The sequence below is a fragment of the Zingiber officinale genome, chromosome 3A, assembly GCF_018446385.1.
Source record: "Zingiber officinale cultivar Zhangliang chromosome 3A, Zo_v1.1, whole genome shotgun sequence".
In the NCBI taxonomy this organism is placed as follows: domain Eukaryota; kingdom Viridiplantae; phylum Streptophyta; class Magnoliopsida; order Zingiberales; family Zingiberaceae; genus Zingiber; species Zingiber officinale.
The window spans coordinates 127,274,699-127,292,119 of NC_055990.1; the positions used below are offsets into that span (position 1 = coordinate 127,274,699).

The 17,421-nt window shown below is 38.2% G+C and overlaps 1 protein-coding gene across 1 annotated transcript; it reads right to left on the reverse strand.

The window, feature by feature from the left end:
- Positions 1-2,327: 2,327 nt before the first annotated feature.
- LOC122054010 (RING-H2 finger protein ATL73-like) lies at positions 2,328-3,109 on the reverse strand. The gene has a single exon (XM_042615874.1). It carries the CDS (start codon positions 3,033-3,035, stop codon positions 2,493-2,495), a length of 543 nt encoding a protein of 180 aa, XP_042471808.1. The 5' UTR covers positions 3,036-3,109; the 3' UTR covers positions 2,328-2,492.
- Positions 3,110-17,421: the final 14,312 nt, after the last annotated feature.

A 17,421-nucleotide genomic window follows, 5' to 3' on the forward strand; every position in this document is an offset into this window, starting at 1 on the left:
ATCAACAATCACAATATAGTTATAGTACTTTAGCTGAGTCGGTAACCATGTTTCAAATTTGCCGCATATACTTTAATTTTGACATTTCATATCAATAATTACAATAAAGTTCTCATTAGAACTTTATTCAAACACAAAAATTGCATACATGATTTCACCAACATAAAGTTTTACTCTTTACTATATACAAGGAGTACAACCAAGGACGGACATTGAGGATGCATGCTAGTGATGACTCCCACTCCCCACCATTGTAGAGAGAGAGAGAGAGAGAGAGAGAGAGAGAGAGAGGTCATTCGATAAAAAAGAAAATAGAATGATGATCCAATGGTTTGAGCCATTAAGTGGCGTCAACCAAACAATATTGGGGTTTGATTCAGCACAATCTTTTTCCTATAATAATCATGATATGTCAATTCTAGCATCTTTTTTCCTAACTCAAATTATACATGATTTCTTCCATTGTGGATAATTTTCACCTTAGCTTGCTCATCAATAGACAAAGGAGAAAAGTACTTGCTCCACATGCAAACGGTGGAGTCCAATCTATATGTTGCTAGAATATTGTTCCTACGAAGTTTCATATGATTCTATATTTAAATTATCATGATTATTTGATCTCAATTTCTGAAACACTTTTTGTTTTGAAAAACAATATGATTATCCATGTAATTAATTAGTTATTTTTTAAAGGAAATTTCATTTTGACTCTTTGTTTTCTTATATTTTTCCCCATGGAAAATCCTATCCAAAGAGAAAAATGGAATTTTGAGGGGGGAAATAGAATATATGGGCTTGTTAGGTACATGAAAGCATCTTCTTATCACATAATAAAGAATATTGAGTCATTCATGGATTTCACTCGCCCAATTAGATCTGTAATCTTATGGAAAGATTAAAGTGTGATTACAAAAGAACATAGGAGAAGAGATTACAATTTCCTCATGATTTATGTGTTGAACTTTAGTATTCAAAGCCCCACCATTAATAAAAGAGTTTCAATAACTTAATTCTTTCCAATGCTATTATTTGAGCAAGAGTGTCTAATTAAAGTGGTGTTAACTAAAAAATGTATGATAATTATTGTCCTCCAAAACTTTACAACCCCACTTTTGTTTTCCAGCACCAACTATATATGATTTTGAAGAATCTTGAGACTATTTTCTAAATGCACCTTTTATTGCATAATTTCCAAGAATAACTTTAATAATTTTGATCCAAAACCAATTGAAAGTTTTTCTCAAGTGTATTCTGATTTCATTATTTGAAAGCTCTGGAAATTTAACAAAAATGTCCCAAAAGTTTTGTATGATTCTCAATTGCTTCCAACTTCTCATTGTCTCTATCTCGTTGCAAGCATGGAAAGCTTCTGCCTAATTTTGGAAGAAAAAAAGCTAAATTAAAATTTAAAAAACTTTATATTTTATAATAAATTGAGGGGCGTAGTGAACTTTTTAAGCCCAAATTTTCTTGTTCTCATGATTAAAAAGACTTGTCTACCAATAAAGCTTCTCAGAAAGAACATAATTTACCTATTCATTGATATGATTTATATTTTTCAATTTGGCCCTCGCATTGTCTTTTTATATGTTTGTTTTTCTATTTTCTAAAACTTATATGTTAGTAATTTGAAAGAAGTAAATTTTGTCTGCTAACTATCTATACACTGTAAATAGTTATATATCAAGAGCACACTAATTTTTAAAAATATTTAAAAAATAAAAAAAAAATGACAATAGTTTGGTAAAACTATTACAACATATAATAAAATTGCTTTTATTTGATTAAAATTGTAGCACTATTATATCAAAATATCTTTTTCAATTTGGTCAAAATTTTCTTAAATTGATCAAAATTGATCTAACTTGAATAGAGTTATTTTGGAAGAAAAAATAGGAAGAGGTGTTTTAATATTTTTTTTAAAAAAATTGGAGAGCCTTTATATATAATTGACACAATAGTGCAGTGACTAAATTGAGAGAAATTTATATTTTATGAGTGGAGTTGTAACATTGGCCCCCTAAACCCTATATTCTCATTCTCATGATTAAAGACCGATAAGAACCCACAAAGCTTTTCAAACAACATAATGAGGAGAGGTCAATCTCACAGCTTTTTATCTAGGCCGTCAAGTTGTTGCCTAGTGGATGTTGCCACCTTTTGCATTGCAAAATTTTCATATTCATGAATACTTTAAAATCACAGCAAACCTTTGTGATTCATTAAGTGGTCCAGTCAATTCATTATTGATCATCTGACATGCTTAAAATACCTTCTCCTTTTTCTTTTTTTTTTCCTTTTGGTTATTTTCATTTGCTTAAAAAAAATTCACAAACAGTTTGATCAGTAAACTGATTTTGATTAAGTAGCCTCTCAAAATGCACCAGATCTTATACAGATACTTGAGAAGAAAGCAAAGTAGTAGTAGTAATTTTAGCACCAGAATTCTAAATTGCATAGATTTAATTTACTAAATTAATTAGTTAAAGTAATCAGGGTCCAGTGGTGTCGGCGGCGCGAGAAGAGGAGAGGCGACGGCGGCAGGTGGGACAGGAGCAGTGGGAAAGCAGCCACGTGTCGATGCAAGAGACATGAAACCGGTGGCCGCAAATCGGCAGCACGCGGATCTTGTCCCCGTCGGCGAAGTCGGAGAGGCAGATGGCGCAGCCCGGCTGCGGTTTGGCTGAGGCCGACGGCGAAGAGGGCGACCCGCCGGATGTGGCGGTGGCGTAGGTGTCGATGGGAAGCGCGACGACGTCCTCGCGCTTGAGGCCAGCGTTGAGACGGCGCTGGGTGATCCAGGCGGCGGGGTCGGCGAGGGCTCGGCGGGTGCAGCGCACCACGCACTGCAGCATGGAATTGAGGCCCAGGGCGCAGACCAGCGCGCAGATCATCGCCGCCAGGATGACCACCATGTCGTAGTCCAGCGCCGCGTCACCTCTACCGCCACGGGACTCTGCAGGAACCGCCGCCGTGGAGCTGCGGGTGGGGGCGACCGAGAGCTCACGGGGGTGAGGCTGTTGGGCCATAATCATTTATATTCCAAAGAAATTAATAGTGAAGAAGAAGGGGAGACCTGGCATGCATATTTGAAATGAAAATAAAAAAAAAATTTGAAAATGAAACAAAGGAATGTTGGATAATTCACTGATCAATACTTTTTCTCCCCCGTATCTATATCTTTTGGTATAAATTCTAAGTCAGGTCATGATTTAACGGCAATGCGTTCGACTAATTTTCTAAGCATCTACAATTAGAATCTAGTTACTACACGCAAGTGATTTACGAATTCATTGGACTGGACGTCTAACCATCCTGATGCAAAGGACCGTTATGTTAAGCTAAAATGTATCCCCTAATTTATTTACATATATGTGAGGCCGATGATATTAAATAACTTGGGAAAAATGCTATCATCTTTTACTCCAAATGAAATTGAAACAACGGAATGATCGATGATTCACTAATCAATACATTTTCTTCCATCGTATCTCACTATAAAAACAGTGTTTTAGGGATGAAGGTCTGCGATGAATTTTTTTTTCATCCCAAATTTACGATAAATTTTGCGTAAAAAATTAAATTATTCGAAATTAGCAACAAATTTAACAACGAATAGTTAGCAAATTAGCAACAAAAATTATTTTGTTGCTAATTTTGTTGCAATTTAGCGACAAAAAAATAATATTTGTTGCAAATTCTGCAACGAATAAAACTTTTGTCACAAAAATTGCGACGAAAATATTATTCATTGGAATTTCCCAACGAATCCATAATTCGTCGTAGTTTTGCAACAAATATTAAATTCGTTGCAGGGTCTTTTACATGGATTTTTATTGAGAATTTGCAATGAATTCGTAAATTCGTTGCAAATTTATAATGATCAGTAAATGCATTGCAAATTTGCAATAAATTCATGAATTCGTTGTAAATTTGCAACAAATTTATAGATTCGTAGCAAAAGTTGTTTTTTTAAAAAAAACATATTACCCAAAGTTGATTGATGGATCTAAAAAGCTCGGAATGAGATAAAATCAGTTCATATGGTTTATCTTATTCTCTTGATTATATAAATGAACTTAAATATTATTTTGACCAAGTATAATTTCTTTTACATCTAGGTAAATTAGATGAATTTGAAATGTAAGTTAAAGATATAGAATTTTAAAGCAAATTTAATTAGTTGAACTTGTTAGAGTTACAAATTAATATTAAGTGCTAAGAACGATACACAATCTATTTGTATGTGTTCATAAAGCTCTCATTATTATATCCATATATTAAAAATAATTTTAGAGCCAATATATATTGATTTGTGAAATTTTAAGCCTGAATTATATTTGTCAGACACATTGGTAATTGAAAAATCATTGAGAAAAATATATTAGGTAAAAAAAAGATTTGAAGATACTTATATAATTAAGAGAAACAAAGGAACTCATAGGAACTTATTTCATCTCATTCCGAACTCTCTAGATTCATCAACTTGATTTTTAAAAAAATATAAACTTTGCAATGAATCCTCAGATTCATTGGAAATTTGTAACAAATTCATGAATTCGTTGCAAATTTTTGAAATGAATCTGAAGATTCATTGCCAAATTCCAACGAATCTAAAGATTCGTTGCAAATGGCTTTTTTAAAAAATATAGGTGTCCGAAGACAGTTGATAAATCTAGAGAGCTCGAAATGAGATGAAACCAGTTCCTATAGGTTCATCTTATTCTCCTGATTATTTAAATGAGCTCAAATATTTTTTTGACCTAGTATAATTTTTTTCACATCTAGGTCAATTAGATGAATTTGAAATGTAAGTTGAAAATGTTAAAGTTTTAAAACAAATTTAACTAGTTGAACTTGTTAGAGTTACAAATTAATGTTCAAGTGCTTAGAACAATATGCAATCTATTTGTATGTGTTCGTAAAGTTCTCATGATTATATCCATGTATTAAAAACAATTTTAAAGCCAATATATTTTGATTTATGAATTTTTAAACCAGAATTATATTTTTCAGACACATTGTGTTTGAAAAACCATTGAGAAAAATATATTGAGTAAAAAAAATATTTGAGGATATTTATATAATCAGGAGAAATAGAGTAGCACATGAGAACTGGTTTTATCTCATTCTGAGCTCTCTAGATTCACCAACCGGATTTTTTAAAAATGTAAACTTTGCAATGAATTCACAAATTTGTTGTAAATTTATAACAAATCTGAGGATTCACTGGAAAGTTTGCAATGAATTTTAAAATTTGTTGCAAAAGTTTTTTTTTAAATATACACGTCTTAAGATGATTGATGAACCTAGAGAGCTCGGAATGAGATGAAACCATTTTCTATGGGTTCATCTTATTCGATCTCTTTATTATATAAATGAGCTTAAATATTTTTTTGACCTAGTATAATTTTTTCACATCTAGGTCAATTAGATGAAATTGAAATGTAAGTTAAAGATGTTAGAGTTTTAAAGCAAATTTAACTAGTTGAAATTGTTTGAGTGCTCAGAATGATAGTCAATCTATTTGTTTGTGTTTATAAAGTTCTCGTTATTATAGCCATGTATTAAAAATAATTTTATAACCAATTTATTTTGATTTGTGAGTTTTTAAACCTGAATTATATTTTTTAGACACATTGGTGTTTGAAAAATCACTGAAAAAATATATTGAGAAAAAAAAAATATTTGAGGATATTTATATAATCAGGAGAAATAGAGGAGTACATAGGAACTAGTTTCATCTCATTCTGAGCTTTCTAAGCCCATCAACCGGGTTTTTATAAAAATGTAAACTTTACAACAAATCCTCAGATTCGTTGGAAATTTGCAATGAATCTTCAATATAAGGACAAAATAGTTTCATTGGAAAAAACACTAATAATAACTCAAACCTTATTGTGATATCTTCCCCTCCTTGACCTAATTTCTTCTCTCCTCTTGGCAGCAACGGCTGAGGTGATTTCTCTGACGATCTCCGGACCAGTAAGCTCTCTCCCCATAGATCCCCGTGCGCCTTCTCTTGGTCGGTTGAGGGCAGCTGAGGCTTCCCACAAGGGCCCACGGGTGGCTGCTGGCAGCCTCGGGTGGGTGGTTGATGGTGGCCTCGAGGTGGGTGACCGCTGGCGGCCTCGGGTGGGTGGCCACTAATGGCCTCGAGTGGGTGGTCGCTGCCGGCCTCGGGTGGGTGGTCGTTGGCGGCCTCGAGTGGTTGTTGGTGCAGCTAAGGTCGTTGGCTAGCCGCTGGCGCAGAGGCTGGCTGCTGGTACCGGCTGGCCGCTGCCGGCGTAGGTTGGCTTGTTAGGGAGCAAGACTATATTTGTTGATTTGTGGACTTTTATATTTTATTGTAAACTTAACATTGTTGTTTGTGCAGGTTTGGATTTAATGGCTTGGAGAGACGCTCATTTTTGTTCACCTTTGTTAGGTAGATATATTTACACATGTTATTTTAATAATGATAGCATGTTTTTATTTTTCTTTGTTATATTTTATTTTCATCTGTATGTGAACTAAGTATATATTAACCATTAGTGTGTTGTCTAGGAGTTTTTATTAATATAATTTATTGGAAATAGATAAAATGCAGAATGAATGAAGTTAAATGTACAAAAAGAATTTACCTAATCGTCGAAATTTAACTGATGAGTTTATGACTGGATTGAAATAATTTTTAAATTTTATATCTAGTAATGTTGAGTTTATGGATGGTAATCAATTAAGATGTCCATGTAGAAAGTATCACAATGGTAAATTTTTACCGTCTAGTAAAATTTCAGAACATCTTTATAGATTTAGTTTTACAACGAATTACTATAATTGGACATATCGCGGTAAACCATTCATATCTGATGAGGATTATTATGGACACAACATACAAGGTTCTAGGAATCAGAGTCATTATAATCAATTAAATCTATATCAAAGGATGATATTTGATACAGCATGTCCGAATTTGATTCCTAAATCACATGGTGCAAGTTCTGGTTATCCTCCAATAGTTGAGCAAATGTTTACTACTTATGCATCACCTTTGGCAGGTGTCGATGAAAATAAGAATAATGAAGTATATCTCAAATTTTATGAAGTGTTGAGTGTTATAAATGAACCAGTATGGGTTGGTTGTGACACTCACACTAAATTATCATTCACCGCAAAACTGTTGAATGTCAAGGCAGAGTATAATGTGTCAAAAGATTGTTTTAATATTTTTGTTCAAGATTTTGAAGAGGCATTGCCTTGTGATAATATATTGTCCAATGATTTTTACAGTATGAAAAAACTTATTGAAGAATTAGGTCTTCCGGTAGAAAGAATTGATGTTTGCAAAGATAGTTGTATGCTATATTGGAGAGATAACGCATATGTAGATGTTTGTAAATTTTGTAATCAAGATAGGTACAAGAGCACCAGAAGAAGTCAACAGCAACGTAAATCATACAGTCATTTATTTTATTTACTTTTAACTCCTAGGTTACAAAGGTTTTATGCATCAAAGACTACTATTGAACACATGACTTGGCATACAAATCATCGAACAGAAGAGGTGCTAATGTGTCATCCATCAGATATAGAGGCATGGAAAAATTTTGATAGAACATATCCTGAATTTACAAAGGAGACTTGAAATATTAAGTTAGGTCTCTGTACTGACAGATTTGCTCCATTTGGTAAATCAGGAAGACACTATTCTTGTTGATCAGTTATATTAACTCCATATAATCTTCCTCCTGGGATGTTCATATAATCTTCCTCCTAGTATATGTTTTTAAACGGTATAGTCACAACTAGGGCTTTCTCGGTTGAGTAAATAGTATGCACATTTAGTCAACTTATCATATCATAACAAAACTTAACTAGAACCTTTAACAACATCAAAACTCAGATTGGATTCTAATGTACCCTACACCAACACAAAGGATCTAAAAGAGAACAAGAAGGAACTACCTACCTCCAGTGTAAAATGTTCTTATAGTCTTCAAATTTGGTTCTCTCTCTCGAGCTCGAATCCTAAAGATTATAAAATACCGAAGGTTATTTAAGTATGATGCTAATCCAAATAGCAACATCATATAGACAATTTAAATCTCCCATTCTTAGTATTGGTTGTATGGATTTCTTAGTCGATTACTACTTCTTTAGTAATTGCTCTAGCTTACCCAATCCATTTAACCATTCACTATACTACCGGTTTAACAACTCACTATCTAAATTCATTAAACCATAAACCTATTGATTAGGCAAACCAAATCAAGATGGAAAATCAGTAACCAGTTAGCATGGGATAATTAAATGAAATTTTTTTTCTCATTTATTGGTCATTAGAAAAAGATTTATCAAACCCAATAGAACCACCAAATTCTAGTTCCTTGGGTTAATGTTCAACATCTAAGTTAATCGGTGCCTAAGAAAAAAAACTTGTACGTATCGAGGAAGTGGTGTTAACAGATTAGCATGGTTAACCAATTCATACAATGAGGGACCTTTGCTACCTAAAGCTAACAAAGCTAGATTAAACCGAATGAACAACTTAGGTACAGAAATGGCCCATTGCTTCTTCTTCTCTGACAGCATATCAAAGTGGTTGGCGGAGGAAACAGTCCATAGTTTGAGGTTGTCGGCGGCGGCGGCGGCGGCGGCTATGGAATCGTGAGAGAGTAGGGAGAGGTCGACAGAGGTCAGCGGAGTCAAGGGGTTTAGAGGCTATCGGCGAAGTCTCAATCCCTGGTAACCACCAACCCTAGCCCACTGCTCAGATGGGCATGGCTGCAAGGGGCGGCAATGGAGAGTGCTTTGCCAATGGGAGTGCAAGCGGGAGAGGTGGATCCGGGTGGAGATGTGCACCGTTGGGCGAAAAATTGCGAGGGGAGGCATAGGTGGAAAATCATGAGGGGAGGGAACTTGTTTAATCAACTCCTCTTTAAATTTTAAATACGTAAATCTTGTATATCCTCTCCACCCTAATTGAATCATCCCTATAAATTATTCTTTAACTTCAATAAACAAATCCAGAAAAATCCAAATAAATTTTAGAAAAAATCTAAAATTTAATATGTGGTTATACCAATTTATGTGCTCATTATTTATATATTTATTATTATTTATTTTTTCCTAAACAAATTCAATTTTATATATATATATATATATATATATATATATATATATATATATATATATATATATATATATATATATATATATATATATGTTATTTAACAAATATTGTTGTCCCGATTAACCAAATGGTTAAAATCTATCTATAGAAAGTCTCAATCTCATATTACATAGTTTCATTGCAAATGAGGGAAATGTCATATCAAGATGTTTCTGTTGGAACCCCAAGGTGTTTTGATGCGATCAAACAATCTACGTTAGGTTCTGCGTTGTCTAACCCTTGTGTCTAAGTGTGTAGGAGCTTAGGAACACAGGAAGTCGAGCGGAAGACGCGGCTAACAAAAAGGACGGCACGGGAGAGAGCCGACGGGCTCGGTGCGTCCGAGGGACGAGGTGACCGCGGAAGAGTACACCGGTGGACGAGAAGAACGTGCGCGGCGTTCGAGGGACGAGAAACCGGGAAGAAAGGTTGCTCGAGGAGAAGGCCGGAACTTGGGTTCGGGTGAGCCCTATTCCGGATGGTTGAGATCACCCAAGCTAGCGGAGCCGGAGCGAACAAGACCCGGACTGAGACGAGCTGAACCGGAGATGAAAAAGTCAACATCTGTTGACTTTGGGCTCCGGGGCGCCCAGAGCAGTCCGGGGCGCCCGGAGCCCTCCAGGGCGCCCGGAACCCTTCAGGGCGCCCGGAACCCTTCCGTGCGCCCGGACCTGGATTTTGACCAGGATCGCGTCAAACGCGATCTGATAGTTGGAGGATAAAATTTTATCCCCCCCAGGGCGCCCCGACCAGTGCTATAAATATAGCACTGATCTGCACAGTTAAATCAACTCACTTGTAATCAGTTTTCTCTGTGCTTTCAATTCTGTTTCTTTTATTTGTGCTGACAACGCTGTAAAGAGGCTACTCCGCCCGAAGGAAATAAACAGATAGTGCGCTTACTTTCCTTGGATTAGCAATCCCCTGATTACAAACCAAGTAAATCTCTTGTGTCTGCTCTTTTCTTTTAGTCTCGTAGTTTTATTATTACAAGTGTCTTTTAAATTAGTTGAATATCCGAGAAGGATTTTTGGTTTAATTTTTATAGGGCAATTCACCCCTCCCCTCTTGCCGACCGCAACGGTCCTATAGTTTCCATGTAGGAGAGACACAAAAATGGCACGTTATACCTCCTTTGTAGACATGCTCATAATGTCATCTCATGTGTAATGTTGTTGTAGCAAATGCATACAAACATTGAAGTCTAACAATTAATGGCAAGTAATACATAACTTTCCATGTAATTTTTTTTTCTTCTTTTGCCTTTATATATGACTATCATACCTATAATGAGGGTGAGTACAGATTCTACATTCAATCAGTTCACTGTCTTCATTTCAAAATATCATGCAGTTATTAATGCAACAATTAATCTTCTTTATTGACAAACCTAAACTCATTAATTTCTTTATACTATAGAAACTATCAGTTATTAGGCAATCAGCAGGGAGTAACTTTGACATCAATTGACAAATGTCATTATAACATCGTCTAGAGAAATGATGTTCTGTCTTGATGTTTAATAACCTTGCAGTAGTTGATAATTGATAATGACCAGATGAAATGTTGTCTCACACTTCTCTTTCACTAGCCTTTAACATGTCATACAGTTGTTGAATTTCAGGTGTTGGTATTCATCTATATTGGATTGAACAATTGCATTCATTGCATCGTGGATCATTGATTGCATTGCATTATCATTTATGATATTTCCCCTATAGCAGTTGTGTCAGATGAAGAAGTAACCAAAGTTCCAATTGGATTTGAAAAATAAGGCTCTCCATAACCGAAGCTCCAATGGGTCGCGAGTAGTCGGTCGTGACCGGCCAAGTTTAAAGCCAAGGGGCCACAAGCAAACCGGTCACGGCTGGCCAAGCTCGCGGCCAAGGAGCCGCAAGCAAGCTCGCTACGGCTAGCCAAGCTCACTGCCAAGGGACCGCAAGTAGGCCAACCGACCAAGTTAACCGCAACCGACCATGCTCGCGGCCAAGGGGTCACGAGCACGGCAGCCGCAACCGGCCAACAGAGCAAGAGAGGAGTCGGAGAGCTTACCAGAGCTGAAGAGGAGCCCGAGATGCACTAGAGAGAAGCAGTGCTGATGGGAGGGAAGTTGCGATCGAAATAACACGAGGAGAAGGAAGGGGGTCGAGCACGAGAATTTTTGGATAAAATATACCAACGGAATACAAGTTTCGTCGGTACATACTGATGGAATTTGGATTCGAACAGTAAATTACCGACAGAATCTAAATTTCGTCGGATATTAACTAATGGAATTTAGATTCAGTCTAAATCTAAATTACCGACTGAATCCAAGTTCAATCGATAAATACAGATAGAATTCAAATTCAATCCATATTTATAGACTGAATTAGAATTCATCATTACGCCCCGGCTGAATTCTAATTCTCTCAATAAATTTTATTATATTGTGATGGATTGATATTCCGTCACACTGTAGCTATTTGAAAACTTTTGTGTAGTGATTTACAAGGAGACGAAACGTCAGCGTGATCTAGGGACTAGTAATATTTGACCATGCCATCTTCCGATTTAGTCAACACGATAGGCCAAACGAGGTTTGGCTTTACTTTTTAGATAGACGAATGAGGTGTCAGCTTGATAAAAAAAAAAACACATATGAATACGACGTCCTTTTAATGATAAATCAAAATGATACTTGTTTGATTATTCAAAAAAAAAAAACAAATGAATTCCTTTTAATTTTTTCCCGATTATAGAAGTTATTTATCAAGTAAATATTAAATAATAAACCATTAATCTTTCAAAATATTAATGGCCCTAGCGTACCATTTCTATAGCTTCTATTTTAGTTATTTATCAATGATTTGGGATCTAAACCTAGTTTTAATTAGATTACTTCTATTAAAGTCTAGATTTATTTTTATTTTATTTTATATGCCTACTGCTGGTGTAATAGGTTGACTTATCCATTTAAATAATTGAGGCACCTTTTCGGATAGGCATACCTCTTTGTGTAGCTATATACTTTAACGTAGCTTAGGCCAAGTTAACACAACCTTTAAGATAATCTATCACCGCCTTAGATACATAGTTAAATCATCTTTTAAGTTACTTGTCTTCCATGTCGTCATTGAACTTTAGAAATGCACTTTGAGTAATGGACACACACAGATATATAAATATATATATATATATATATACGGTTTTGATATCCTGTACGCCCGCATAATGTGCGCCTGTGCACGCGCAGGATATCAATCGTTTTAGTTTTTATTTTTATTTTTTTATTTTTTTAAAAATTTTTGAATTAAAAAAAGATAATTAAAATATTTTTAAAAATTTTATTTCTAGGTTCAGGATTTGGGTTATAGTATCAAAGTTATTTTTTTTTTAGATTTTACCTCTAAGGTTCAGACTTTGGGTTATAGTATTAAAGCTATTTAGGGTTCAGGCTTTGGATTATAATATCAAAGCTATTTTTTTTTTAGATTTTACCTCTAGGGTTCAGGCTTTGAGTTATAGTATCAAAACTATTTTTTTTTAGATTTTACCTCTAGGGTTCAGGCTTTGGGTTATAGTATCAAAACTATTTTTTTTAATATTTTACCTGTCACGCCCCGGAGGAGTCCCTGTCCGAAAAATTTCGGCAGCATCTCCTCTGTACAGCGGACAATCTGAAACTTTCTACATCTCAAATACCTCAGCCACATGTGGCTGGAATAATAACAGTAAATAAACAATCACAAAAACATCCACGCAGTTATATATAATCAAACAAAGCAGTAATACTCTGACTCAAAAACCACCCTACTCAACTACACTCGTAAAACACAAATCCGACAAACTTACCTCTTCTGCCGTCCAGGCAGGCGTGAAGTAAAACATATCCAAACCATACTAAAAATCCATCAAACGATAAGAACCCATACAAGATCCATAAATAAAAACCAATACAAGACTAAGACATAGTCTGATAAAGAAAACTAAAATAACATCTCATGATCAGCAGAGGTCTAGCACTACGTGCAGTGGGGACTAGCGACTGGAACTCCCTCCTGACAGCATCAACCTGAAAATAACAACAATGGAGGCAGGGTGAGTCCAACACTCAGCAGGTACAATTGATATGCAAAGTAAAGAAATAACACCTAGCACTAATCATGCGTACAGTCTCCTGAATAAAATAAAGATAAATGCAAACCGAAGTACACAGGAGAGAATCTGTACTAACCAGGACCCGGTATAAGGACAAACAGTCCGAAAGGTATAGAAGACCTGTATGCATGTCAAACATAGGTATCCAAACAATATGCAGCATATAAATGCAGCAAACGCAATCACAAACAATAAATGTATCATGCATATGATGCCAATGTCATGGTCACCCCTGACGCCAGTCAGTCAACTCATAACAAAAGTGGGACCGAGTGGGTAGAGCTGTGACAACCGTGCACTCTGCATCACTACCCTTGATGAGTGACCGAGTGGACGGGATGCTGTCGGAGTACACACGTACTCCTACCCCAAATCATAAATGGGGGAGCGAAATGCTCTCATTTCCCGGTACGCTATGACGGGGAGGGATCTCTAACGTGCTACACGCTGCGTCACACTACCCATGAGCGGACCAACGGAGCACCGGAAGAGCCAAACTGACGTGCTACCACGCTGTGTCACGCTACCCATGAGCGTCACAACGGAGCACCGAACAGTGATGAAACTGACAATGTGCTCAACAATAATGGAGCAATCTATCGCACAGCATGCGATCATGCAAATGGTGCATGTCACTAAGCATGGTAATATACTAAACCAACCTCTGGACATATAACAATGGGCACTATAGTAAATAAATCATATCAAGATATACTGATCAATAAGGTATCAAACCTAGGTCCTGAACATGTGAAACATGGTTATATCACTACCCCTGAGCATGAAAAATCAGGTACGAGATCAATACGAGATGCAAACAAACAACCAATCAAACAGGTAACATGTATTGGTAGTGATTAACCGAAACAAATAAGGAACACAATTAATGCAACATGTTAATTTCATTACTAAGCATATCAAAGACAATAAGTCAAAAGTACCCGCCTCCGAAAATAGAAAGGTCCAATCAATCCAAATCCGGACGTCGAGAAACTCGTCTCGCGTCAAGGTCCTGTGATACCAGCAGAGATATATTTTATTTAGCTAAAATTTCAATGAATTGCTAAATAGAATCCTTAAAACTATCTAGGCAAAACCCTAAATCATAACTCATCACATACCTAATAAATAGCTAAATAAAAACCTCCTACACTAGATTAGGGCACAAACCCCTAATCAACAATCACATAAATCTAACCCAGAACCCAACTCATACCTCTGTAATCTGAGCCCCAAAATCAACACTTGCTGGCCAAGACTCAACAGGTTCTGGTGTCACTGCTTGGATCTGTAATCCAACACAGATCAAAAGAATACTACTTACAAGGAGGAACAACAAGGATCCGTTGCTCACCTCACTCACCTGTGAGCGGAGAAAGAAAAAACGACAGATCGGCAGTGGAAGCTAAGTCGCGGGAGGAAGAGCCTCTAGTCCAGAAAGCCGATCACCACAGATTTGAGGAGGAGCCAAGGCTCGGAACTAGGGCACGAATAAAACCCAGCCGCCGGCGCTAGGGCATAGGCAATAGCGACACTGGTTCGGATCAAGAGACGGCAGCGGCACTGTGGTGGTCAATGCTGGGGCACCAGAGGTGAGGCGCTGCTCCGTGCGTCGCCGACGACAGTGGCGTCGGGTCGGAGTGGCGGCGACGCAGCTAGGGATCGGGTCCGGCGCTCGAAAGAGGAAGAAGGATGTCTCGGCGACTGGCGGCTAGGGCACAGGAGAAAAAAAATCGGTGTCGGCAGAGGAGAAGAAGAAGAAAGCGAAGCCCTTGGCTGGGAGGTTTTGCACGCGGAGAGGGAGAAGGAACCGCTCGGTTAGGGCTCGGGAGAAGGCGCCGCAAGATTTGAGCACTCGGGTTCGGCGAGGAAGAGAGAACGGCGGAAAGAAAAATAAAGAAAAGGCAAAATAAATAAAGAAAAAGGAATTAAGAAATTCAACTTTTCCTCATTTAAATGGAGTAACCTAAACAGGCTTTTCCGGACCCCGTTTTTATCCCCGCCAACTCGTCCGTACGAGCTCCGAAAAATTCCCGAAAAAATTCTAAAAATTCCGAAAAATTCCCTTATTAATATCCGTCTATTTCCCGGTATTTTACATTCTCCCCCACTAATAAAAATTTGGTCCCCAAATTTCGTTATCTACCATCAGCAAGTACTAACAACAGATATAGAGTATAAATGCTGAACGGTAAATAAATCACATACCTCAAGTGAAAAGATGGAGATATCGAGCTCGGATCGTATCCTCGAGCTCCCAAGTAGCCTCCTCATCTGAATGATGCTGCCATCCGACTTTAACCAGCCGGATAGTCTTGTTCCGCAACTGACGCTCCTTCCGGTCGAGAATCCGTACCAGAACCTCCTCATAAGTAATGTCCGGCTGAACTGGAACGGGAATATCAGCCAGCACATGTGTCGGGTCGGGCACGTATCTCCTCAGCATCGATACGTGGAATACATCGTGGACGCCTGACAGAGACGGTGGTAGTGCTAGTCGGTAAGCTACCGCTCCGATCCTCTCCAAGATCTCGAAAGGGCCAATGTACCGCGGAGCTAGCTTACCTCTGAGGCCAAATCTCTTCACCCCTTTCGTGGGTGAAACTCGCAGAAATACATGGTCGTCAACTGAGAACTCTAGTGGTCTGCGTCTCCGATCAGCATAACTCTTCTGGCGGTCCTGCGCCTCTGACATCCTCCGTCTGATAGTACGGACCAACTCTGCATCCTGCTGAACTCTATGAGGTCCCAACAGCTGGGCCTCTCCAACCTCATCCCAGAGGACAGGTGTCCGACAAGGTCTACCATACAACGCCTCAAACGGTGCCATCTGGATAGCCGAATGGAAGCTGTTGTTATAAGCAAACTCTACTAACGACAGATGGTCCTCCCAACTGTCTCCGAAATCCATAACACATGACCTCAGCAGATCCTCTAAAGTCTGAATGGTCCGCTCTAACTGTCCATCCGTCTGTGGATGGAAATCTGTACTAAAACGGAGCTGTGTGCCCAAGGCCTGCTGCAGACTCTGCCAGAAATGAGACGTGAATCGTGGATCTCTATCCGAAATGATATTCAACGGAACACCATGTAGTCTGATAATCTCCCGACAATACAGATCTGCCAATCGATCCAGGGGATCAGTCCTCCGAATCGCTAAAAAGTGTGCGGATTTGGTTAATCGATCAACGATTACCCAAATCGCGTCGTGACCTCGTCGTGTCCTCGGCAACCCAACCACAAAGTCCATGGTAATGTGATCCCATTTCCACTCAGGAATAGGAATCCGCTAAAGTAATCCTGCAGGTCTCTGGTGCTCAGCCTTCACCTGCTGACAAACAAGACATCTAGCTACAAAATCCGCGATGTCTTTCTTCATGTCGTTCCACCAATAGGAACACCTCAAGTCTCAATACATACGGGTCCCACCTGGATGGATCGCAAATCGAGAACGGTGAGCCTCCTGAAGTAGCTCCTGTAAGACCGGATGAGACTGAGGTACGCATAATCTGCCTCGGAAGTATATAACACCCTCCTCGTCTCGTTGTAACGACCCGGCCCTCTTGGCCCATTTGGCGGCCCATTTGGCGACCTCTCATGTCGTCGACCGTCGGCGCTTATGTCGTCGGCCCATTTGACGACCTCTAATGTCGTCGACCGACGACCCTTGGTCGTGTCGTTACTCACTAGGACTTTCCACCCCTGGCAGTGGATTTTTGCCTCCCCCAGGATTCGAACTCTAAACCTCCAGGCTTAAGTATTAGAGTTTATGAATCCTGGTAACCAAGTGAGATCAAGTAACGACACGGCCAAAAGTCGTCGGTCGACGACATTAGAGGTCGTCAAATGGGCCGACGACATAAGGGCCGGTGGTCGACGACATGAGAGGTCGTCAAATGGGCCAAGAGGGCCGGGTCATTACAATAAAAAGGCGCCTTTTTATTGTAACGACCCGACCCTTTGGTAACACCCCACCCTCCTCACTATTGAACTGTGAGGGCGGAGCGTTACTGGACTACTAACTTTACTTAACTATCCTTGTTCACATGTTGATAGAAATTCCTAAAACTCTCGGAGAACTCAAAATATACAATTAACTAGCAGCGGAAAACTAAATGACTCATCTA

Excerpts from the sequence above, each read along its gene's own strand:
- LOC122054010 (XM_042615874.1), bottom strand. The coding sequence starts at position 3,035 with ATGATTATGGCCCAACAGCCTCACCCCCGTGAGCTCTCGGTCGCCCCC.